This window comes from Planococcus citri, chromosome 1, assembly GCF_950023065.1.
Source record: "Planococcus citri chromosome 1, ihPlaCitr1.1, whole genome shotgun sequence".
In the NCBI taxonomy this organism is placed as follows: domain Eukaryota; kingdom Metazoa; phylum Arthropoda; class Insecta; order Hemiptera; family Pseudococcidae; genus Planococcus; species Planococcus citri.
This window is the reverse complement of record NC_088677.1, coordinates 55,465,913-55,491,167: the sequence shown is the minus strand read 5'-3', so window position 1 is coordinate 55,491,167 and position 25,255 is coordinate 55,465,913. Positions and strand designations below refer to the sequence as shown.

The window sequence follows — 25,255 nt, the reverse complement described above, 5'->3', positions numbered from 1 at the left end:
TGTTCAAATCTTTCCCCCAAAATTTATCACCAGTCCACTTGAGAGACAATTTTTTGAAACTCAATTTTTAAAAATAAGGGAAGGATAAATGGGAAGCATTTTTGATTTAAAATATGAAAAAAAAATTATTTTCTCAAAAATACCTCAATATTTTTCAGAAGAGGGAGTCTCAAAGTTTTTGTTCCATCGATTTAAAAATAAAAAATAGCGAGTACAAAGTGTCAAGCAAACAGGACATCATAAAAAAAGGGGAGAAAGAAGAATTTTCTGAAGAACATCAAATAAAATCAAAATTCATTCTTCTTGACCAAAAAATTTTTATGGAATGAAAAAAAAATGTTCAAGTTGATAGTGTTCTTATTGGTTTATTCGTTAATAGTGACCTCTGACGAGTATTTTGATATGTCACATGCTTCTTTCCTCGCGCATATTTCGCGCATTTGCTCAAAAATTTTGGAGCAATAAATGCGCGCATTCGCGCAGCGAACATATGCTCATAACATCATTAGCCCCATTTTTTATAAGAAAGAATATTGACCCAGAAATTGAAAAACATTTTGATCATATAGCATTAAATCTCTTGGTACCTATTGATATTTATGTACTATGGTTAATTTTTCTACGAGAGGTTGCGCTTTTCACTTTTCAAATAGGTAATTTTTGAAAAATATAGAATGCTCAATTTTGACTTGTCAACTGAACGATCATTTACCTATCTACTATAAATATCAGAGATGGACCTTTATACTCATAGCTTCTGAAATGCTGTTTTTTGATTTCAAAAAAAAAAAAAAAAATGGAGCCAATTTTTTCCATCATGTAACAATTTTTTGTACGTAAATCAATTTTTGGTTGAAAATTTTTCTTATTTTTTCACCTTTTTCTACGAAAAAAAGAATACATGAAAGCTGTACGTTTAATCATTTTTCTCAAGACCAGTGTGAAAAATCCCATGAGAATCACTCTCGAAAATTCAATATTTCACATGAGTATGTCCTCTCTTCTTTCTAATTCAGCTTACTGTATTGTTACTTACTGTAGGTACCTATCTATAACCCTGTGAGTGCAACCACAGCCGCATGCGACTTGCCAGAAAAAAAACCAGACAGTTGAGAGAAATATAGGTATAAAAATACACAGCAGGGTAGGGGTAGGGTGTACAGTACCTGTAGTAAAAGTCATTCTTGAATGTATCACACTAAACCTATATGTACTGCACAACACGAAGCTAGACCATTTAAAAAACTATGTAAGTGTGGGGTGAAGAGGGTGTGTATTGTTGAAAGTGGGTTGTGTAGTATGCACCATTGTCTATCTGTGAATGAATAGAAAAAAGAAATGCACCTCTGCAGTTCGTGATTTTTGGTCGTTCGCGAGTTGAATCATCAAATGTAAACATACATGTTAAGGAAAAACTGGTATGCAACCATCACCCGCACTCACTGATAACGGTGTAAAGAATACCCTTAACGCTAATCGGCTAATGCACTGCAAGAAATGCCATGTTAGGTAATGCATCAACACCTTTTTTACGATCATGATGAACTTCCAATAATCAGATCAATAAGCAAGTAAGTAAGTATTCAATCATGATTCTGATCTGATCTGAAAATTTCAAGCGATACAGGGTGCCCAGAAATATCGTGAGTGAACCCCTAAAAAGGTTTTCTGCTAAATATTTCGGTTGGTCACAGTGAATGATAATAATGATAGCACATGATTGGTTGTTGGACTGGAGAGATAACATTCCACCAATCATATGCATCTATTTCACGTTGCCAACCGGCAACGGGCAACCTATATTTTTAATGTTTAGGGTTCACGATATTTCTGGGCACCCTGTAGTTGCCTGTAGTTGATCACACTTCACATCGGGTTCTCACACGCAGAGGGCGCCTGCGCAGAGTTTTGTTCGTGTTCACGTGTTTTCTTGAAAGCGAGAAGCGAGAAAATGAAAATAAGCACGTTGTTTTGTTCTGTTTAATAGGTGTTTTCAATTTTATGTTTCGAAGATTTGATGAAGTGTGTGTTTTGTACTTTGGTTTTGTAATAAACTTCAGTTATTGTAGTTTGTAGTACACGAAAGGTAATTAATTTGTATTAATAGGCCTAATCATAATTATTCGGTGTGAATTTCAAAATGTTTACTTGTACCTATGGGTAAGTTGTACTTGAACGATGAAAAATTTTTCAGGTTTGATACCGATGTGGTTTTGTTCGAGTATTTGGTCCTAATTCGTCATCAGCTCATAAGATTCGAATTTTTCAACCCTTGCAGACCTCATACCAAAAGTATTAATCTAGGAATACTTTTGAAATAGTGATTCCTTCATCACTTATTAACGAAGGTGAGTGAAGTAATCAAATAGGCTGTATTGTACAAAGTGCAATGTAAGTATTGGTTACAACTTCTTAGTTATAACAATCTGTCTTGAATGAAATTTAGTAGGTAGTTGTAGTAATGTACCTATCGTTATTTGTTATTAATATATTTTAATTCTAAATTGGTTGTACTTGCAGCCTAATCTCGGACTTGATGAAAATGGAAACTGACGTCAAACCTTCATCTAACACTAGCTGCACCGAACACGCAACACATCCAAATCTCAACGAGAACTCCAGCCAAACGTGGAAGAACTTCACAGTCAAGATGAACGAATCGATCGATCACAGAAATATCCGCATAAACTGTTCGAAGTTGTTGAAAAAATTCTCGCAGACCAGTATTCTCGGCGATATTTGTTTCAATATCCGAGGCAAAAAATATCTATTTGATCGTGTAATCCTCGCACTGAGATCGAAATATTTGAGATTTTTTTTTGAAATTCATGCACCTCAAGGTAAAGATGAACAGTTGATCGGACAACGTTTAAGCGAGCATTTGAAAGGTGGGAATCGCCTTATTGATACCTTCTTCGGAATTGTGTATGGAAAGGCCGATTTAAATTCTACAATCAATGTAAATAATTACCTGATCCTGTTTCACAACGTGTTCCAAATGGAAATGGAAATTGATCTGAGAATCATTAAAAACCTCATCGAAAAGACCGCAGCGAACGTGGAATCTTACCATGATATTATTTATTTGCAGAATTACTTATCCGCTTTTGATAATCATCACAATTATTTATTACCTACCGTTGCCAAATTTTTGTCCGATCATTTGCATATTTATCGAGAAGTATGTACAAAAATTGTACTGGAGAAAGAATTATTCATTTTGATTTTGTTACATAAAACGAATAGTTTGCAAGAAAAATACACGATCGGTCGGATTTGCGCTGAGTGGATTTGTCAAGATTTCAAAACAAGAATAATACACCTGAAAGATTTGGTGAACGCGGTCAAATATCGGTTCGATCTTCTGCCATATTGTGATTTGAATCCAGATTTAATGATGAGATCGTTGGAAAAAATTAGTGCTCCAAATGTACCTGGAATACCTGAAGTGACAAAATATTTCAACGAATTGCTTTCTTACGACGGAAAAGTCAGCTACGGTGAGTCGCGATGTACTTTATATCTTACCTACGTATTGATGCAAATACCTCACTTAAACTCAACTGCCATGTAAATTTCACTCGTGGATACCTATTTGTTCTATTCATTTGCACAGTAGTGGGTACTTTTCTTATTAATGAAAATTGAAAAAATACACATGTTTTCCTACTTTTATATCAATAATTATGGCAAGGATATAAAAAAAATTCAAGCATGGAAGTGCCTACTTGAAGCGATCTGCCTTCGCAGAAAACATCTCTTTATTCTACCTATCAATTATGAGGTTTAGGTGATTAGCTTATCGTTCCCAAAATATATCATTGTAATTACTCGTATTTTTAACATTCGTGTCATTTTTTATCCCACAGAGCTCCCGTCCAATTTGAAAATTGAATTGTGCAAAGTGGATTCGCAAGAACACATCTGCAATCCTATTGATGAAACGGCTGCATGGAAGACATTTCTGAAAGATGAATTCTTATGCGATGTTGCGATTAATGTTCAAGGGACGATTTTCAAATTGCATCGTATCAAGTTATTATCAGCATCTCGATATTTTTACAACCTGTTCATACCAATTGGAATACATACCCAGCGAATTTCTACTATGAGACCTCAGAAAGCTCCAATGCAAGAATACTCTATCGATCAGATTGATCCAGTAACCTTCAAAACTATAATCCGATACATTTACTACGAAGATGTCGAGATTACTTCCCTCACTCAACTGATGAGTTTGTACAAGGGTAGTAAATTCCTACAATTGGACCAGCTCTTTGAAACCTGTGCTTCAAAAATGTCGGAAATGGCTCGCAATTCCCCTGTTTACCTCTTCGAAATATTTCTGTTCGTTTGTGAGATGAATGACAAGTATTCGGATATGTACAACAAGCTAGTCAAGCAGATAATTAACTCATGGCTGAAACTTGGCGAACACCCGCAGTTCAAGGATGTCTCTTTACTCGTTTTGCAAGAAATAATCAAGCTGCCGGAATTAAAAATCGACCATCCCGATCAAATTCTCGATCTATGTTCGAAATGGATTTACCACGACGTAAAAAATCGATACGAGTTTATTATCGAGATAGCCAAAACTATAAATCGAAATCTTATGACAGATATTGAGCCATCTTTGGAAACTCCTTCGAATTCGGACAATTATTCTCAACAATACATCAAAAACCAGTTGATTAGAATTCTATCTTCTGCCACGCTTATTCCTTCAGTTGTCGACTGCAGTTTGAATAATGAAGACGAGAAACCTAGGTTTATTTTGAAATGCTCGAAAAAAGTGAAAAACGAACCTGGAGAACGTGAATTGCAAACGGTTAGCGAATGTCATTCCAACGTCGAATTACTCAACGATGAAGCTCACTTTTTGACCGTCGTAGATATGAATTTCAACAAAATTGTGCAATTAGCTCAGGTAGGAATTAACGCACAGTGGCAAAGTTCAGCAACTATGATCGACTCCCGATTATTTATTCTATTCAATATCAACGACCAGTTTCATTTTCAAGTGTATCATTTTCCTACAAACACGATGATTTCTCTGGCCACTAATGTGAAAATGAATTCACGTTTCAAGTACACGATTCTCAACTGCAACGGTGAAGTATATTTTTGCACAGATGAAATTTTGCTCAAATATTGCGTCGAACTGAACCGATGGATTACTTTTTTGAATGGTACAAGAACTGAAAATTCGTTGTATACGAGTGATGGGAACAAACTCTACAAGACGTTTGTCGAACGAGAGCTAAACAGCAATAATTACGTCAACAAGTCCAGTTTCTTTGATTTCACCCTGAAGACGTGGACTTCAATGCCCGACATTCCTATTTCAGTAAAGGTAACTCGAGACGCCGAAGGTTCGCTGAAATTTTGCAACATTCCCTCACAAGTAAACGTCATTAATCAAGATCTGAGCGTTCTATTCGAATCGCAAACTTTAGTGTTCCATAATGTATCCCAAAAGTGGAGCAACATAGAAAATTCGTGCAAAAGTATGGTACAATTTACCAATCATGGACGTGACATTTTATACCTATCGAGAGAAAACGAAGTTCATTTGTTTTCTCCTACTCTCAACGAATGGTCGGTGGTTCAAAAATTGCCGGCAGATGTAGATCGTATTGTTGCCATTCATGTCATAATGAATAGATATTTAGACTAATATCGCGTTGTTTGTTTTTTTTTCTCTCATAAAAACTGTCTTTATTTTTAGCTTAAGTTGTGAATTAGTTTACTGTATTGCGTGTGTTTTAAGAAGTAGGTACCTAGGTACTTGAGTTATTCATAATATTTATAGTTTTTTGGTGTGAATGCCTGTTAGCCTATGTTTTTCATTAGATTAGTCATTGTATTTGTTCTTAAAGGTATTAGATATCAATCGAAAATAGAATTGATAAAAAATAAAGTTTCAGTTGGATTCTATCTCATTTGAAAAAAATAAAATGAAAATAATGGGAAAAAAACTTTGAAGTATGAAAGAGAATTTATGGTTCCTCGTGAAATTTATTTCGTCAACCGGAAATATATGTCATACTACCCCTTAAAATTACGAAAAAGAGACATTGTAAACCAATTGACGACAACGAATAACATTTATTAAAGAACATTAGATAATCTTTGGTCATTCACTTTGTTCCGAAATAATTGAAACACGTGTTCTTTGACTATTGATAGCAAATCGTCTGAATATTGTCGTTCTACATACGACATGGTAACATTTTTCAATTCATCGTTCGTCACGAATGGAATAAATGATGGGGGTACATTTACGGATATATTCTTCACAATTCCAGCCTCAACATCTATATCGATTTCTGTTTGTTCTGATGATACACTCTTCGCAAAAATCTCAGACATCGATGAAGATGCTTTAACAGTGAATTTAGGTGTCCGACCAAATCTCCACTGCCACGATTGGAAATTTTCAATTTTTTCATCCAGTCCTACGAAATAGATATTTTCAAAACTCACCCACCACGTTTCAAAATAACAAGAAATTTAAATTAAGTACATAGACATACCAGGAAAATAACGTTCTTCTGGAGAAACAAAACGAAATCCTTTTGCTTTCACGCTTTCGATTTGTTTGGTATTGATAGAGGGTATAGTTCGCATATATTGTAAACCTACAACAGTCATCAATCTTTCGATGGTGATAGATGGATTCAATTCTCTCAAATTCAAGATTGGAGCTGGAGTGCTTCTTGTAGCATTGGTGATGATATTTTTCTACAAACGAAAATAATCTCATCATAATACTGTAGCTAAATGACTTGAATTCCAACCATGATACGTAAATTGAGTGCAACGTACTTGAAAGTTATGCAATGCTGCTGACATTCGTTTTTTATTCGCATCGACTAGTAAAGTACAATGGTGATATGCACTTTTTCTACTCAATTTAGAAGCAGTCCCTGAAATCTGAAATTTTGTACACATAAATAATGTGATCAGAATCTTCAAATACAATATACACTGAATGAAACGATCATGGGGTTTCTACCTTAAACTCTTCATAAACGATATCATCCCTCGAATTGACCTCACAATCGAGACTCCATTCTTTCTTCACACTATTCGTTATGATCTCCAAGTTATGTCTTCTATCGTACAAATCCCGAGGAGTAAAAAAGGTTAAATTCAAGTTATCCATATCATGATACACAGTTCCTCCACCGCTGTTTCTTCTAGCAACGATTAAATCGTCGTTGGAGTTCAGGTTAGTTTCCAGCCATGGATTTTGATGTCTTCCTACAACTACACAATTTCTATTTCGCCATAATAATAGAACTTGATGCTGAGTGAAGTCATAATGTTGATAGAACCAATCTTCTAATGCAAGATTGGCGAAGATATCGTTACTTTCGGATACAAATACAGATTTAGTAAGGTAACTGGAATACTTGAGCTGGTGATGGATGCAATTAAACGCTGCTAGGAAAGCTTTACTTCTGTAGTTTTTCTTTCTGAAAATTATACTAATGGGGAGCTTCATTATCTTGCCTTAAAATTTACTTTTTGCATTACTGAGCGTATAATTTAAAATGAAACATTTGAAAAAGTAATTTTCGAATTTCGAGTCACCTTTACGTTATCATTAAAAACGCGCAATGTTTTTGTGATAAAAAAAATGTGTTTCGCAGTGTTTGCCATGACACAATATTCATTGCTCGTGAAAAAAAATTGATTCGCGACTTTTTTATTAGTCAATTTTGACTAAATAAAAATCAACAAAATGTTATTAGAATGCTTCATAGTATTAAAATTTAAAATACCTCTCTGTTTCATTCGTGTTTAAAGACTATTCGAATTTCGAATTAATTTGCTTCCCAAAAACGAGACATTTGAAATTAAAAATGAACATCCCTGTGCGTATTTGTGTTTTTGTGTGTGTGTTGTGTTGTGTTTTGTGTTGTCGTGGTGGTGTTGTATTGTTCACTTGTTGAAATTCCATGTTCCATGAAATTAAATTAAAAGTAATTAATTTATTATATAAAACTTTCAATAGTGGTAGCTAACCTTTAATTTATTCGCTTAGCAGAGCATGAAGTGAACATGGATTACGACAGTCGTATCGCTTTTTACCATGGTAAACTATCACGAGAAGACGCTGAGAAACTCTTGAAAGGTAAAATATCTTATCATTACTATGCCTAGGGATTTTTAGATGCCAAACTTCACGAATAAATTTATAAATTTGTTCACTTTTTAGCAGCTTAACCAAGGATTTAGTTAGGTAAATTAGTTAGTAAATTTTTTTGAATTCGTCAACTTCGTATTCTTTGTGATGTCATCGATAAACCCAGTGTTTTGAAGTAATTTCCGACGAATTTTTCCAGAATCCAATGACGGCGATGGAACTTTTTTGGTTAGAGATAGCAACTCGTCGTCAGGAGATTATGTTCTGTCGGTGCTATCGAATGATGAAGTTATTCATTTCCAAATTAGAAAACACCAAAATGACGCATTTTTCTCCATCGGTGAGTATTTTCAAATCTTTGCTGATTGATATCTTTCAAGCACAAAGAACATTTTTAAATTTTCTAATTTCAGACGAACAAACCATCTCCCATGGTCTGGAAACGCTGATTGAATATTACCAAACGTCTGATCGTGGATTGAATGTTACTTTGAAAAATCCCATCCCTAAAGATCTACCTCCGCCTGAAACTAGACTACATGGCCGAACTAATTTACTTCACAGAGCTACCAGACAAGGTAACGAATTTACGAGCGATTTTTGAAAGAACGTCTACTGAACTTTTATTATTCTTCTAGGAGACATTAAGGTGGTTACGGCAGTGCTGAAAGCTGTAAATTGTAATTTGGAAGCAAGGAATCAAGAAGGGCAGACTGCAGTTCACCTAGCTTGTAAAGTGAATAGAAATGATATATTGGAAATGCTCATAGCCAGCAAAGCAAACGTTAACTGTCGCGATTCCGAAGGAAATACTCCGCTACATGTTTGTATATTCGATACAGTCGTGTCAAAAGTTGAAATACTGGTTCTAATTTAGCTTCTTTTTTTCTCGAAATAGTACGCCTGTCATCGGAATTCTCCTTCAACCATACGGATACTTGTTGAAAAAGGCGACGCCAACGTACAAATGCGAAATTCCAAAACTGGTAAACAGGCCTAATGTATTCATGTATCGAAAAAGAGCACCGTGATGATCAAATTTCTTCTAGGTTGGGTCCCTTTACACGACGCTGCAAGTAGAGGATATATCGACTGCGTGGAGGCATTGTTATCATTAAACGCTCCTCTCAGGCCTCGGACTAATTTTAACGAAATACCGGCAGATTTGGCGAGAAGAAATGGTCACAATGAGTGCTTCGATTTGCTGCGTATGTTTTGTCTGAGTTATCAAATAAGTATTCCGATTACCCGTATGACCAATTTCCTATGTGTTGGTTTTTGTAGAACATTTTACTGCTCCTACGCCCAGAACTAGAAAATCTGATTGGTATCATGGCACACTGGGCAGAACCCAAGCCATCGAAACATTGAAAAATTTTATTGGTAATCCTGATGGCAGCTTTTTAGTACGTTATAGCGGGCACAGCGGTTACGTATTGACAATGCTTTATCTCGAACAACCATATAATTTCCAAATTCATATGCAGGTGATTATCAATGTTTTGGTATCAAAAGTAGAAAGTTGATGAATATTTTAATAAAAAATTTCCGAATTTAGGACCACTATTATTATATTGACGATGGACCATACGTCGATTCACTAGAGCATTTAATCGATTACTATATGACTATGGCGGACGGCCTTCCTATAAAACTGCAAAATCCGGTGCCTCCAACTCCAGGTCCTCCATTACCAAATACGCCACATCCTAGTCTGGTGAGTAAACATTCACGTCATATTTTCGCCCATCTTTTCGTATCTTTAATCGAAGAACTCTGCGCAGTCTTCCACTTTACCTAGGCCTACTAGAAACGCTCCACGTAAAAGTAGTATGCTGGACGCGAGTGATATGAAAAATCTAAGCATTCATAATACAGCTACGCTACCATTGAGCTTTAAACCAAAAACTATTCCACTCGTTCCTCTGGAAACTCCGCCGGCGGAAAATTTTGAATCTGTCGAAGAAAAAAATAATAAGACTGACGGTACATCCTTACTACTTTTTATTCATCGACGTGAAGATTTTCATTTCTAAAATTATGGTTGATTTCTAGAGTCCATTCCACGAGACAACATCATTCTGAGAGATGTAATTGGTGAAGGGGAATTTGGATCGGTTTACCGAGCTATTTTACAAACTCGAGAAGGATTCGAAGTATGAAAAACTATCTATTTATTTGTTCGTTAAAAATATGTACGAATCAGTAATTGTCAATTTTGATGATAACAGGAAGAAGTTGCGGTAAAAACTCTCCGTCAAGACATCGCCGAATCCAGTCGAGACGAATTCCTTCGAGAAGCTGCCGTAATGATGAAATTGAATCATTCCTGCATCGTGAAATTCATAGGCATCTGTACTGAGCCTCCGAATTTACTAATGGTTAGATTCGTTTCGTTTTGAATTTCGATTTTATTCGGAACAATATTTTCAACCAGTTTGTTTTCCAGGTTCAAGAACTCGTAACTTTGGGTTCGGTATTGTGTTATTTATTAAAAAAGCCCCACGAAGTGAATCCCAATTACGAACTGAAAATTTGGGCTAATCAAATAGCTCGTGGTATGCAGTATCTGGAAGAGCAGAGATTTGTGCATCGTGATTTAGCCGCTCGTAATATCTTATTAGCAACCAAGTTCCAAGCTAAAATAACCGATTTTGGTTTATCTCGAACCTTAACTTCGGATCGAGAATATTACCGAGCTACAAGTGGAGGACGTTGGCCTATTAAATGGTTAGTAAATTCACAAATTGATATTTGAAAGGTATCATCTTATATGTAAATATTGTTGTACTCTTTTTCAAGGTATGCTCCAGAATCATACAATTTTGGAACATTTTCAAGTGCAAGTGACGTATGGAGTTTTGGAGTAACCTTATGGGAAATGTATTCGTACGGGGATCAGCCCTACGGTGCACTTAAAGGAAGTGAGGTAGGCAATAATACACCTGAAATAGTAGTCCATCAATGATGATGTAATAATTTTCAAATTATTTCAGGTAATCGATTTAGTAGATCGAGGAGAAAGATTACCTCAACCAAAAAGATGTCCTGCGGAAATCTATGAAATAATGCTACAATGTTGGGAATACAATTCACGTAACAGACCAACGTTTTCGGAACTCGTTCAGAAATTCACATTTTCCGAATACGTTAATGTTACTGAATCGTTGAATATTTCTAATTGATCGATCGTCCAAATTCTACCGTTAAATCGTATGTCACCAAAGGATCTAGTCATTTTTTTTTCTTTTCTCAGTGTTGTCAGATCAAAATAGGATTGTTTCCTTTCGTGGTTCATTGGGAGAGGACAGGAAATATCTTGACTGAAAAGCATTTTGTACGATTTGTGTGAATTTTTATGAAACGAACAAAGTTTATAGTTTTTCATGTGTTTTATTACCTATTTATTGTTATTTGTTCAAATGTATCATAATTTTATTGTAACGTTATACCATTATATTGTATGTAACCATTATTCGTGATACATGTTTTTAATAAAGTATTATTTGTTATTATGATTTTATGCTCAAGTTTATGATTAGTGGTCTCGTTATGAGAAAGCTATCAAGAAAGTGATTTTATTCAATTTAGGAGATTATGATCTTGAAACGATTATCTCGTTTACAAAATGGAAATTTACATCGTAATAATGTAATATGTGACTTTCATATTAAGAACCGCCCCGTAAGAATTGGAATAAAATTCACATTACAAGCGTAATTTTATTATATTGTACATTTAATGATACACATAAGTAAACCAATAACTAAATCGTAACAAATCGTTTACCACTTCGATAATGTTGCAATTCAACATGAAAGATGTACTCTTAAAACCAGATGGAAATGTGGAGTAAACTGTAGACGAAAAAAGCGCTAAATAAAACCGATTTTAATAGATACTATTCCAGATATCTTTTTCTTTCCATTCTTTTTTTACTTCAGCCAAGTAAGGCTGAAGGTATCTACCAACGGTGATGTCCTGTCAACAGTAAAAATACATTAGAACACGTACGATCAAAAATACACTACATGGGTGCAAACAGATGTACTCACATCTTCCCATTGAATCCATTCCTCCTGAGGTAATATCTTGTGATTCAAATCCAACTGAATAGCGCGAATAGACCTCCAATCTCTTTCTTCTTTCACTGCTTTCGGTAAACGACGAACAGCTTCATCAACATCAGGGAAACAGTACAAAATATCATCGTGATATAAACCTAGAAACGTAATTCGAGTCAGAATGAAGGTCTCAAGTACATCAGTGTATCAGGCTCTATTGAACAAGTTCGAATATAAACTCACCCAATTTGTAGTATTCGGATCTCAAGAAATGCCATTTTTTGAAATAATCTGTAAAAGATTTAGAGAAGAATTACGATTTATTATACAATGAGTTGTTATCAAATTGGAGGATAAAATTCAATCCTGTACTTACCAACCATACTCATCTTTTCCGGAACTATTTTGATAGGAAGATTCGGCTTATAGTAAAAGAGCAGATTGGTGAGCCTTCGGTTTGACATTTTGCTAAAATTATGCGATAAAATTAGTAAAAATTTACCAAAAAACCACCAGATAATAATTTTTTTTCTGCCCTTGTCAAAATTTGGCAAGATTAAACACCGCGATGTTGCCAACTTTTTATGCGTTCTAACGATGTTTTGAGTTTTCCTTGGTAAATTTTTAGCAGCATCACCCTCAAATTCAAATCTTGGATAAACGTGGCAACATTGCATCGATCAGCTGTTCGTAATCAAAAAAATAAAAATAAAAAAATAATTATCTGAAAAACTTTTCAAACTTTTTTATGAAGATTTTTTGTGAATTTTGAAGCATTTTTGAAGGTTTTAAAACACCTGGACCTCGAAATTTGGATTTGAAACAGTTCAACGTTTCTGTCATAGTCCATGGATATACGATGACTTTACCTAAGATTAATTCAGATTTAAAAAGAAGCCCTAAAAATGAATCGTAAGTGATTTTTACTTCACTAGACTACTGACTGACTCTACTTATAATATTACAACAAATCATTTTTTCCAGTAAATTTTCCCGAAAATCACTACTGGAGAAAAACGTTGTTTGTGATTTATGCGACGTTCGATTCACTCAAAGAAAAGCCCTTTATGTACATTTACGTAATAAACATAATATCGAACCTTTGGAAAAGAAAGAAGGTAAAGTTCAATGTCCCGAATGTAAAAATATGTTTTACGATAAATACAACTTGAAGAGACATTATCGCACAGCTCACGGTGTTTCACCTACACGGTATGATGTTCACTTTGTTTTTCAATGCTAATTCCAGTCACTAAATAGATTTTTTTTTTTGCAGTGATGGGAGTAAAATAATTTTAAGAGGACGCATTGTAAATACGAATCGAAAACCAAAATTCATACAAAGCATCGAAGATAATTATACATCAGTAGATAAACATGCTGCGGATGTTCATTTGTCCCCAGACGAGACTCACTTCACGGTTCGTAAATGTTATACAATCGCCATGATGATGCTTATATTTTTTCATCCTGATTTACTTACTTCATGTTACAGACCAACCCCATCGAAGTATTCATTTGTGATTCATGTAAAAGCAGGTTCACGTCGAAGCCAGATTTGATACAACACATAAATAACGTTCATACCGAATTCAAAAATCTTCGGTGTGTCGAATGTCGCGAAAATTTCTCGGATAAAGAATCGTTATTACTACACACCCATCCGATAGAAAATTATAATACTTTAGAAGTTGGTTTTTTTAGCATCAAATGACTCCTTTAAATAATTCTATCGATATTCCTAATCGTTGTAATCATTTCAGAAAATTCTCCCAGAAGCTTACAAATATGAAGTAGATAAACATGTCCAGATTAACGACGCGTCCTTCGTATCCGAAATTTACTGCAATCTGAGTAGCAGAGAAAATTCTGAGCAGTGGCTCGATAAATTCCAACGAAAAAATAAAGTCACTTTTAGAAACATGCGCCGACAGTGTCGATCTTTCGATCAGTCTTACGTCGTGAGTAAACTTTCTCTCACAAGTCGTAATTTCCACTCTTGAATGTATTCCTTGGATCTAATTTTGTGATGCATTTTTTAGGTCTTTATTGACAGGTATCGCTGTCAACATAATACATTGCCGAAACGGCGAAGTACTCCACATGCTAAACACACCGGATGTTCGGCTACATTATTTATTAGAGTTTATCAAAACAAACATATTCCTCAACTGTGAGTTTATTAATGTTTTAGAACTCGAGAAAATCAAGATGAATATAAAACAGTTATTAACCATTACAGGAGCTGGTCGCGAATACGAATCAAACATACGCACAATCATCGCACAGAAGCTGCTGCCAAATTCCGCGATCCCGTTGAAGAAGTAGTTAATAAATTCCGCCTCATGTTCGAGGCTGGAAAAGGTCCTAAAGCGGCATTAAACGAGCATATACGCGATTTACAATTATCATACGGAGATGATGTAATTTCCGATAGAGGTCTTTGTCCGACCAGCCGGTGGGTGTACAATTTCTACCAGAAGTTGACCAAACAACGATTCGAATTACCTGTGAAAAAGAAATCAAAACCTTTGAATTCGGAAATAGCTAATCAAATATCTTGTGAGCCGTATCCAGGCACTGTTTCGTCTGCACATTTAACGTATGTTAAACCCAGCAACGGGAACCCTTCAGATATTTCGAGTGCAAAAGATACCTTTGATAATTCAGATAATTTGCTTGTATCATCTTTAAATCTAGTCTCGTCTTTGAATAAGTATCCTATCAGCCACCCTAGTATCTGTGATGACCGAATTAACGATCAGTATCCAAGATTCGAGTACCATTCCAGTATGACTGACATGATTCCAGCGAGTGATCTGATGGAACAAGAGCATCATCGAATGAACTCTGGTCTAGTGGAGAGCACCTATCTAAAATCACCAAATCATGTCGACATTAGTAAACGAATATTGCACGACTTCGAACAAGTTATTAGTCAAATTCGTTCTCGAGTTTCAACGAATCCGGTATACTTTTTAAACGCAATGAAAAATTTCATACAAACGTATAATTCAACGTTACACACGCAAAGTTCATTGAATTCGGCGCTGTACTCTTTCGGTAAATATTCTGAATTTCAAATGAATGAATTATGAAACCGTAATCGTGACTGATTTTTTTTCAATTTTAGTTGGATGTTTGAATTGTTACCAAATTTAATTTATTACATGTATTTTCTTTTTTTTGTTTTGCATTTTTTATTATACATACATACATTTTGTCGCTATATTTGTTAATGTCATTTACCTTGTCAACTTTTTTCTCGTTTTAGATGCTTAGGTAAGTTACTAAATAGCTAGTTAATTAGGAGTTCCCCCTTCGCAACGTTTCGAATCTTTTTTTTCTCAGAAATATTTATAAATATGTATTGATTATTTCAGCATAAAATCAATTTGTTGCCTTCTCATCCTCATATTTTTTTACATTTGTATAAGTTGATGAAAATAATGAATTTTAAAGTCACCTAGAATTCTTTTCATGACCTGTACTCGGTGTACTAATTCATAAAATTAAAAAAAAAAAGTTGAAGTACATTAAAAAAGAAAAAACTCTATTCAAAAAATACATATACATAGTTTGTTCCAGCTCTGCTGTCATTTTGTAATGACAAAAATATTAACGTAGAAAGATATTATACAATATTTACTAATAACATAAAAACATTAGGTACATTTTTTCAATAACTATGATTAAACTAGAAAATAAACCAGTCGAGGAATGTTTCAATAGTAAATAAAAGAATTGCTTTGTGGAAAATCTATCAATGGGATTGTGTTGATTGACGAAAAGAAAACTGGGAGATAAAATTATAATTCTAAGAACACAATACAAAGAATGGAAGAAATGCTTTACATACAATAATTACGTATAATCTAAAACTTGATCACTGAACCAAGACATCTAATTTAAAGCTCAATTGTAAAAATATCACATTACTGTATTCGTGTGGCTAAGGAAATCATGATTAATCGAGATCAATCGAATGGAAGTGTTTATTGCTGTTCAGCTACGTTTACGTTATAAATCGTCATCCCCTATATTAACGAACGAGTCGTTTTCTAGCAGGGGGACAAAGGAAGAATTTTTGCCATCAATTTTCTTGGTCAGAAGTGATATATCTTTGTTGATTTTAGATCTTCTGGCCTGTTGAAATGACAATGCATTAGACAAAAAAATAATCAAATGTTGATTGTTGATACATAACTGCGATTAACTTACCATTGATGGCTTCTGATAATGAACTGAAGTAGTTTGAGAGCTACTAGGAATTTTTGTAGTGAGGTTATCGTTTTCACTATTACCCTGAAAATCAAACCAAATGTGTAATAATCGGGCTACGGGTACTTGAATATTCAACATTCGATTAAATAAAATAAGGAAGAAGTATTACATTATTAGCGAAAGTGCCAGATTTCTTGAGCATCAGCTCATCGACAATTGATTGAAGGCAGACAGACAGGAAAAATACATATTCGCTCACGATTGTAATCCACTGCAGTTTATCGGTATTGATTAAATACTCGAAAGATAATTGCACTTCTTGTTTGATGTCCTAATTTGAAAAATAAATACTAGTAAATTTTCAAACACTAATAATTTTTTAAATTCGCAGAACAATTGCAATCGAATTAAATTATTACATTCAGCGGAGTAATTTTCCAACATCTAATTCTCGTAATTCTGAACTTGAACTCTTTATCGGCAAGACTTTCCGATTTAGGGGTAAAAATCAAGTCCTTCTGGCCAATTGAAATCGTAGTCTCAGTGTTGGGTTCTGGGTAGTCGCAGGTGCAATGTTCAAACCTCACATAACCGTAAAATTTCAACGTTCTCGACACTTCTAAATACTGTCAACAGATGTTAAAAACACATTACAAGTGGGATCGAATTCGAAGATAGAAAAAAAACACATTCGAAAACTTACGTCACGTTTAGCACCGCGGGATTGCAAGGTTGCTAATTTTTCCTGAGTATCGCGATCGGTAACGATCCAACCTCTCTCAACATCGAACACAGTTTGAGAGTACAATAAATTCAAGGTAGATCGATCGGATAGCAGCTTTATATCGATTGACGCGTCCCAGTAACTGTAACGCAAAAGAAACAAATCATTTTTTTCCCAAAAAATTCGAAAACTTTTTGTGAAGATGAAATAAATACCTCTTTCGAATGACGATTTTCGTCTGACCAGAAATTTGTTTCATCGTTATGACGGGGCATTCGTAGTTTTGTAGGAGATGAATCACTAAAATATGCATCATTTCTCGATTAAAATAAATAATAAAAAAAAACACCGGTACAAAATTGTACAAAAAATTCGAAAACATATACTTACGAGACGTTTCACCATTTTCCCCTTGACGTTGAACAAACAAGGAGAAATATTGATTTAGCTCGTGAGGAATTCTCAATTGATCGCAAACTTTCTGCGGAAAAAAATGATCGAAATTAAACATACACGTAATATAAAAATATCACAGAACTAGAAATTTCAAAACAAACCTGAAGCACAACTTCAGAACTGTCTTCATAGGTTACTTTAACCACAACTTGAGTACCATTCAAAAGCCACACAGTCAGATTATTATCGTCGTGCCATGTACTCGCTAATTTCTGCTGAGCTGAGAATAAGAATCTCCGCAAGACGCTGCTATTAACAAGATCATTTTGTTGACTAACTGTAAAATACGCTTAATTAGTAAACAAGTTTATTGAACTGCAACATAACTTTTAGAAAATTACCTCCTTGAAGATATTTTTCCAAACAAAACTGTCTTTCTTCCAGTTGTGTTTTAGATAGAGGAAAAAGTTTTTTTGGAGGGAAATATGGTAACGCTTGCCCTCCAAAGACTTGCTTCAGTTGTTCATTCAATGTATGCATTTGACTGTATCGCATACTACAGTGAAAGATCCCATTGATATAAATGTTATAAACCTGTACAACATAACAGCTTTTATATTTCACATACGACTCAAGAGACAAGATAATGTCACAATATTTCACTTACGACGTAAGAAGATCCATTTGTCTCCTTGACTTCTTTTGTTTCAGGAATTGAAAAATGCATCGCTACAGGAATGTAGAACTGTAATTTATTATTTTAAGTGATAATCACTCGGAAATTATAAACACCGCGTAGATCAAAAGAATGTTCCTAATAACGAACTCGAGAAATTTTTCGATAACCACTTTTACTAGCACGATAAAAACCTGCGAAGATTTTACATTCTAATTCAATTTGAATGATATCAGCTTCAATTAGTTTTAAAGAGGTTATTTAAATTTCGACATAAGTAAAATCGTTACTCTTCTGGAGGGGAAATAGAAAATTAAACGCTATCAAAAAATTCACCATTTATCCATTTACCGAACGAAACACGAAAATTCTCGGAGACTAACGTCGACCGTATATAATGGACGAATAATTCAACGGTGAAAAAATGACAAAATGTGAAGCCTAGATTTTGGATGCAGAATCCTGGAAACCTTCTGCTCATGCGCCAAACATGACGCTTACGGTGCTGGTGGAGAGAGAGACGGTGTACTGGTTGAACGTGGGTTGTACCAGAGACCCGTCTCTCTCTCCACCAACGCCGTAAGCATCATGTTTGGCGCATGTGCAGAACGTTTCCAGGATTCTGCATCCAAAATGTGGCCGTCATTTCCTGCGATTTGAATTATTCGTCCATTATATACGGTCGACGGAGACTAACGAATAAATTTGATTCAATGCTATTTTAAATAATTTGCGTGCCAAATTTTATGATGAGTTCAAAATTCTCGGTCAACCAAAGCGGAATCTAATGCAACACAAGTCCACACCATGAAAAATAAAACACAATCTGTGTAAAATAATTAGTCTTTTCTTTTTGAAAAACAAAATCAGCTGATCATGAAAAATCTCAATTTTACTGGTACGTTACCAAGGTTTTATAGGTAATTTACTGTCATAAATGTGCATAAATTTCCGTTTACAAACTCAAAAAAATGTGACCATTATCAAAAATTCGAATGTCGGAAAATTTTTTCAAATTCGTCATGATTCGGAACAAAATTTGAGTAATTTTACCATAAATTATGAAGTTTCTTTCAGTATATTGGATTCACATCATCGTGAGTGTTTGTTGTTTTGAAAAATCTCATCAGTCTGATCGTATTCTGGGATGCAATGGTTTCATCAAAAGTGACGTTCCTATAGACTTATCCAAAGTCGAAGTAAAATTGTAAGTTTTTCGCGAAATTTTGCCACGTAATTATAAATTTAGAGTTACAGGTCATTTTTCTGTCGACAGATTCTCTAAAGAAGGTAATCTGAAAGATCGAATCGAATGCGCCCCCAACAACGGCTACTTCTTCTTGCCCATTTATGATAAGGGCGAGTACGTTCTCAAGGTAAATGAAACACTATGAAGTAGGTGTTTTCATTTATGTATTTGATTTTACTTTTCATTTTAATTTATTCAGCCGTCCAGTATTCATAAATGGGTCTTCGAACCGGCTTCAGTGAAGATCAATTTCGACGGTCAGAATGATATTTGTAGTAAAGGGCAAGATGTTCATTTCCTTTTCAAAGGATTTAGAGTATACGGAAAGGTGACTGAAAACTTTGGCTTATTCAAGTAAATATGAGAATTACGAGCTCTAAAATTGTTATATGACCTGCAGGTTGCGAGTATTGGAGACAGAAAAGGTCCTAAAGGTATAACGATCACTCTAGTCGCCGACTTACCTACCGAGCAAAAAGAAGTCCACTCTGTCGTAACTGAAGAAAACGGAACTTTCGACATTTCTCCTGTTTTACCGGGCTCGTACATAATAAGATCATCTCATCCATCGTTAGTGTCATTTGTTCGTCAGTTTTCAGTAATTTTGCAATGCAATTTTCGTTTCTAAAATTTGTCATCATTTACTAGATGGCGGTTAAGCAAAAGCCTAACTACATTCAACATTGAAAGAAGCAATCACGAATTACCCCCAAGAAGTTTGATCTTTGCTGGATATGACGTCAGCGGTTCTGTGGTCAGCAGTGGCGAACCAATAGCCGGAGTTGATTTCATACTGTTTAATTCTGCCGACACAACAGTATGTATCTTCACTATCCTAATCTTACTATGTAAACGTTTGCTTAATTTAACTTCAAATTTAGGTGGACAAGTCATGGATCTTGGGCTGCGACACAACTCCAGTCGAAGGGTTCAACTCGTCTGATTTGAAATTAACCAATGTGAACGAATTGTGCCACGTGAAATCGAACTCCAAAGGTCAATTCATATTCCCGTCAGTGCCATCGGGGAACTACGTTCTGGTACCATTTTACAAGACGGTGAATTCTTTGAAATTTGACGTACATCCGCGTAATGTTCGTTTTACTGTCGCTGAGGATAGTCACGTATTTTCTAAACCATTCCAAGTACGTTAATTTCGTGTATAATTTTTTTGGAATAAAAAGTTCCAAAATTTAATCATTTTGGTGGATTAGGTTTCCGGATTCAGTATCATAGGTCGAGTACTTTCACATCCGGAAAATGGAAAACCGATGCCTAAAGCTAAAGTGATGTTAGATAAGGATAAATTGACCGAAACCGATGATTCTGGTACATTTATTTTCGAAGGCGTTAAAAGCGGATCCCATAGTATTCAAGTGAAAACTAGTAAGTTAGACAGTATCTATTGTAGCTATTTTATTTAAGATAGATTTTCATTTTGAAATTTTTTTTACAGATGATTACTTATTTGAGGACTTACAATTGAAAATTTCGCCCAATTCTGCGACTCTCGAAAACATCTATCCCGCAGCATTCAAAGTATGCGGTAAAGTAACTAAATTACAACAAGTAGATGTTCAAGTAAACTTTGTCAGTGCAAGTGGCAATAAACCAGTCACCGATATCAATAAAAATGGCGAATTTTGTACATATTTAAGCTCTGGAGATTACTCCGTGAAAGTTTCCTTCAGTGGAAAAGATTCTCACAAAATATTATGGTGCGTTAACTTATTTTAAGTCTGAAAATTGTCCTTGAACTTTTTCAAAACATTCTTTTTACCCGCATAGGTTTTACCCAGAAACTTTGAATTTGAAAATTAAAGACAAGCCTGTAAACAATGTAAATTTCGAACAAAAAACTGCGTCTCTTGGCGGATCTGTGATATGTGACGATGATAATTCCTGCGATGAAACCAACCTACTTTTACTCAGTATCGATGGGAACAATATTGAAAAACGAACAACTACGAAAAGTTGGTTGAAAAAAATTTCATATTATAAATTTCACCGGAGAACAATTTGATTATATGTATTAAAATTTCAGATGGTAAATACATCTTTACCGAGCTACATCCAGGTAAATATGAATTGAGCGTGTTGAACAACGACGAATGGTGCTGGGAATTGAAAACATTAACGGTTGGTATTGCTGAAATCGTCAATACGGCACCTCCATTTAGAAGAATTGGTATTTCGTTCACTGTATCTTCATCTCACAACACCAAGGTACCTTTTATGAGTACTATAGTAATTTTCCAACGCATGCGAGGAGATATAAAGCTTACTTATTTATGGTTTTTTCAATGCAGTTACGCTATATGAAATTATCAAAGAACGATACCGTAGTCAAGGAAGGAATTCTCGATATTCAAGCCGGAATACAAGACAATTGTTTACCCGGTGATGCGGTTTATGATCTGGAACCGTTGGGATGTCACGGATACAGCGAGTCGATAATCCGTTGGGAAATAGGCCAAGATTCGTTGATGTTGACAGCTCTCACTCATCAAGTTACAGGATACATTGTCTCGAGCGAGAAACTAGATGATATATATGTCAAAGTGTTGAGTGATTATAATTCAACGTTAAAGGCCAAGTAAAAATTTTTGTTAGAAATCTTGAAACGATAAAAGCACTGGTTTTCTAATACCTACTTTTTTTGTAGGATTGGTCCCATTAAACCCATCGCAGATAAAAATAAACCAAACGAGTTTGTGTACAAATACCAATTCCAAGCTACACCTGATCTTCAACTAACCATCCAGCCTGAATCATCAGCGTTATTATTCACTCCTTCGCACCTTTCCATATTGGGTCCTTCAGACTGTGTTGAATTGGAGGAGCGTATAGTAGCTAAGAGAGGTATACGACTTGCCGGTCGAGTAGATCCACCTCTCAAAGATGTCAGGATATCCATTCTCGATGAATCTGACGAAATCATTGTCTCCATGTTTACCGATCAAGAAGGAAAATATAAATTTATGCCTTTACATTCGGATCATCGATATAGGTGAGGTGGATTTTTCGTCTCTGACAAGGAATTTTTTTCATTAGTCATGCAAACTATTTTTATTATTATTAGGAAATATTTCTTGATTCTAATTATCATTTTCAATTTTTAGAGTAATCGGTGAAAAAGAAGGATACATTCTGACCGGACCTTTAGAAAATGGTGTCTTCAAAGCTCACAAATTGGCAGACGTTCAAGTAACTTTAGTCGATGATGATAATAAACCTTTACAAGTTAGTAGTTGTGACGTTGGATTATCAGAATTTCTTTTGAATTACGACTAACAAGTGAAATATTCTTAACAGGGTGTGTTATTGTCCCTTTCCGGAGGAGAAAATTACCGTCAAACTAGTCAAAGTAACGTAAACGGAAAAATCACATTCCTTTCGCTGAAACCGAGCGAATATTATTTAAGGCCTATGTTAAAAGAATACAAATTTTCGCCACCTTCCAAAGTGGTTAAAATTAAAGAAGGCGAATCTGTTCCTGTTACTTTCAAGTAAGTTCCTCTCCTTACCTGTACCCCTTCCAGTATCCAATTTTTTAAAACAAAATGTTTCTTTTTCAATCAGAGGTCATCGAGTACTATACAGTGCCTTTGGTAATGTAGCTTCGTTAAACCGTATCTCAGAAAATAACGTAGTCTTAGAAGCTGTAGGAAAACCCGAAGGCGAATGTGTTCAACATCAAGAAGAAGGAACCACCGATGAGAGCGGAAATTATCGTATTAGAGGGTTACAGCCCGATGTACGTATAAAGGCACATTATTACTGCCACAGGCTCTCCGTTTTCCTAAAAATTACTTTTTCAATGTTGCAGTGTAATTACGACATAAGACTGAAGAAAGGCCCTAATGTGAATAAATCTGTATTTAAAACGTTACCCGAAACTGCTCAAATCAAGGTAAGTAACGTAGGTAATAATCATTTACCTACTCGACGCTAGCTACCATCTTGATAAATCCGAATAATATAATTGGTTATCTCGTTAATTTAATCAGGTGAACGCTACGGACGTCGAAAACATAAACTTCATCACGGTCCTTGAACCGACTCAATGCGACGTATGGGTCTTCGTCTCTGTGCAGCAATCAGCTCACGTACGCACTTTGCAACTGAAACTAATCGACGAAGAAGGCAATATTATGCATACGGTTAAACTGAACGAATGGAAATTATCCAAATATCAACTGAAAACGGTGGTTGTGACATTCCCAACGTTATCTCTGAATAACAAAAATTATTATGTGCAGCTTGATTCGACGCTTCCCAAATCCATGTACACGTATTCCTCGAACGTCGTTCAATTCACGACAAACGCGACGTATCACGGTTTACGAATGGATTTCAAAACCGAACTTAATGTACCCGATGGTGAAGTGAAACATTCCTATTCGGCTGCCGTATTTATCGTGCTAGTCGCATTAATTTACTGGTTTAGGGAGCAAGTACTCCAGACTTTATCCCAGTTACCAAATAATTATAGGTGTACTATGCCTGAATTCTTGAACAAGTATACTCAACCTCCTAAACCTAAAGAAACCGAAAGTCCTTTCGAACTCGAACCTAGTCTGACTATCGTTAAAAGAAAATTAAGGCCTAGTAAAAAAATATAAAAATTGTATCATGTGTTCAAAATTTGGTGTTAGTTAAACGATTTAATCGTATTTTTTCCTCGGGGAGTCGGGTTTATCGATTTTTCACGCGTCGTTGAAACGTATAGAAATGAATGTAATGGACAAAACGAAATATTTTATAAGTTTTTGTGTAATTTTGTAATAATTTATCGTTACTTATTGTAGTATTGCGTTTTTGGAAATAAATAATTGTTTTCGTTGTTTTTTAAAATGTTGAAGTTTATGAATTTAGTATCATTATAGAATAGATACCTGTGTAGAAAACTGAAGTGGAAAAAAATTGGTGTGTATTTGCATTCTTGTTGAAATGAAGAATCGATGTAAGTTGTGCACCGTGCACGTGGTTGTGTTTTGTTTGAACCGGTTTTATAGCTTCGGTAACGCAGAGGTGAAGAGTTTGTACAAGTTTATTAAACGGTAGTAATATGTATAGGATGCAGATGAATTCTTGCCTCAAGGCGTTTGGAACATTGTGTAGGTGCGATGCAGTAATAATGCATCTTGTTTGAGAGCCTCTTCTTTTTTCTGATCCTTATTGTTTTGATGCATTCACTATTCAGAGTAGGGAACTGTAACCCAGGTATGTCAGACGGCCATTTTGTTCCTGGTTTGACGACCTTAGCATTGCAGTATATGGGAATTCGGCAAACTTTAACCGCGTATATCTTCAAAACCGTGCATTTTTACAACTTTTTCATAATAACATTTTTGAAAGAGAATTGAACGAGCTTTCCAATGGTATGCCACATGTATCAATTGAAATACATTTAATTGTTTTGAATTTCAGTCATTTTTCAGCACTTCATTTTTGGGTTAAAAATAGTTTGAAATTGTGTGAAATTCACAGCATGTGCTCTAATTCAATGATTACTTTCATTCTATGCCAGAAATTCCGTCATAAAAACCTTGAATCGAAAAACAACAATTTTTTTTCGTGAGGAATAAAATGGGAGTCTGACATACCCGGGTTACAGTACCTTATTCAGAGCTGAGACAATTGAAAAAGGTTCCAAAGGATCTCTGAATTTCCATGATAGGGAGTGCTTCCATTCAATGTTGCCAGTTCTGAAATACTGAAAGATCGTATTTTTGTGCTTGAAATGACGTTCTTCGAAGGAGTG

At 35.1% G+C, this 25,255-nt stretch overlaps 7 protein-coding genes across 10 annotated transcripts; 4 read left to right on the top strand and 3 right to left on the bottom strand.

Annotated features, from left to right (window-relative positions):
* The first annotated feature begins 1,236 nt into the window (after positions 1-1,236).
* LOC135832897 (uncharacterized) lies at positions 1,237-5,937 on the top strand. Of its 2 annotated transcripts, XM_065346430.1 has the most exons (5): positions 1,237-1,571; positions 1,988-2,086; positions 2,195-2,348; positions 2,521-3,500; positions 3,870-5,937. In XM_065346430.1, the coding sequence occupies exons 4-5, from the start codon at positions 2,537-2,539 to the stop codon at positions 5,675-5,677; spliced, it is 2,772 nt and encodes a 923-aa protein (XP_065202502.1). In that variant the 5' UTR covers positions 1,237-1,571; positions 1,988-2,086; positions 2,195-2,348; positions 2,521-2,536; the 3' UTR covers positions 5,678-5,937. The 2 variants fall into 2 exon arrangements, with proteins under 2 accessions (XP_065202502.1, XP_065202503.1); XM_065346431.1 differs by lacking the exon at positions 1,237-1,571 and having other exon boundaries at positions 1,805-2,086; positions 2,195-2,391.
* Positions 5,938-6,088: 151 nt separating this feature from the next.
* Lipt1 (Lipoyltransferase 1) lies at positions 6,089-7,638 on the bottom strand. The gene is made up of 4 exons (XM_065346438.1): positions 7,019-7,638; positions 6,829-6,936; positions 6,537-6,744; positions 6,089-6,458 (listed from the first exon to the last, which is right to left on the bottom strand). The coding sequence occupies exons 1-4, from the start codon at positions 7,508-7,510 to the stop codon at positions 6,112-6,114; spliced, it is 1,155 nt and encodes a 384-aa protein (XP_065202510.1). The 5' UTR covers positions 7,511-7,638; the 3' UTR covers positions 6,089-6,111.
* A 211-nt stretch (positions 7,639-7,849) lies between these two features.
* Positions 7,850-11,673, top strand: LOC135832899 (tyrosine-protein kinase Shark-like). Of its 2 annotated transcripts, XM_065346433.1 has the most exons (15): positions 7,850-7,991; positions 8,057-8,143; positions 8,355-8,495; positions 8,569-8,733; positions 8,794-8,978; positions 9,054-9,141; positions 9,205-9,363; positions 9,440-9,642; positions 9,714-9,872; positions 9,940-10,141; positions 10,211-10,311; positions 10,387-10,536; positions 10,605-10,885; positions 10,958-11,084; positions 11,152-11,673. In XM_065346433.1, exons 2-15 carry the CDS (start codon positions 8,071-8,073, stop codon positions 11,338-11,340), a joined length of 2,223 nt encoding a protein of 740 aa, XP_065202505.1. In that variant the 5' UTR covers positions 7,850-7,991; positions 8,057-8,070; the 3' UTR covers positions 11,341-11,673. The 2 variants fall into 2 exon arrangements, with proteins under 2 accessions (XP_065202505.1, XP_065202504.1); XM_065346432.1 differs by having other exon boundaries at positions 7,919-8,143.
* Positions 11,674-11,857: 184 nt separating this feature from the next.
* On the bottom strand, positions 11,858-12,787 carry LOC135832903 (cytochrome b-c1 complex subunit 7-like). Its single transcript, XM_065346439.1, has 4 exons — positions 12,596-12,787; positions 12,463-12,510; positions 12,211-12,377; positions 11,858-12,136 (listed from the first exon to the last, which is right to left on the bottom strand). The coding sequence occupies exons 1-4, from the start codon at positions 12,681-12,683 to the stop codon at positions 12,047-12,049; spliced, it is 393 nt and encodes a 130-aa protein (XP_065202511.1). The 5' UTR covers positions 12,684-12,787; the 3' UTR covers positions 11,858-12,046.
* A 127-nt stretch (positions 12,788-12,914) lies between these two features.
* On the top strand, positions 12,915-15,448 carry LOC135832900 (uncharacterized). Of its 2 annotated transcripts, XM_065346436.1 has the most exons (8): positions 12,915-13,131; positions 13,204-13,431; positions 13,496-13,640; positions 13,715-13,909; positions 13,983-14,180; positions 14,262-14,392; positions 14,462-14,821; positions 14,920-15,078. In XM_065346436.1, the coding sequence occupies exons 1-8, from the start codon at positions 13,079-13,081 to the stop codon at positions 14,933-14,935; spliced, it is 1,326 nt and encodes a 441-aa protein (XP_065202508.1). In that variant the 5' UTR covers positions 12,915-13,078; the 3' UTR covers positions 14,936-15,078. The 2 variants fall into 2 exon arrangements, with proteins under 2 accessions (XP_065202508.1, XP_065202507.1); XM_065346435.1 differs by having other exon boundaries at positions 14,462-15,448.
* A 303-nt stretch (positions 15,449-15,751) lies between these two features.
* On the bottom strand, positions 15,752-18,783 carry Snx17 (sorting nexin 17). The gene is made up of 10 exons (XM_065346437.1): positions 18,231-18,783; positions 17,965-18,157; positions 17,725-17,900; positions 17,558-17,648; positions 17,383-17,467; positions 17,147-17,309; positions 16,863-17,069; positions 16,613-16,774; positions 16,441-16,524; positions 15,752-16,365 (listed from the first exon to the last, which is right to left on the bottom strand). The coding sequence occupies exons 1-10, from the start codon at positions 18,288-18,290 to the stop codon at positions 16,240-16,242; spliced, it is 1,347 nt and encodes a 448-aa protein (XP_065202509.1). The 5' UTR covers positions 18,291-18,783; the 3' UTR covers positions 15,752-16,239.
* Positions 18,784-19,203: 420 nt separating this feature from the next.
* On the top strand, positions 19,204-24,345 carry LOC135832896 (BOS complex subunit NOMO3). The gene is made up of 17 exons (XM_065346429.1): positions 19,204-19,446; positions 19,516-19,615; positions 19,688-19,816; positions 19,889-20,058; positions 20,137-20,305; positions 20,370-20,633; positions 20,703-20,874; positions 20,945-21,206; positions 21,277-21,461; positions 21,533-21,714; positions 21,798-22,084; positions 22,154-22,498; positions 22,611-22,731; positions 22,804-22,997; positions 23,071-23,245; positions 23,318-23,401; positions 23,499-24,345. Exons 1-17 carry the CDS (start codon positions 19,301-19,303, stop codon positions 24,111-24,113), a joined length of 3,600 nt encoding a protein of 1,199 aa, XP_065202501.1. The 5' UTR covers positions 19,204-19,300; the 3' UTR covers positions 24,114-24,345.
* The last annotated feature ends 910 nt before the right edge of the window (positions 24,346-25,255 follow it).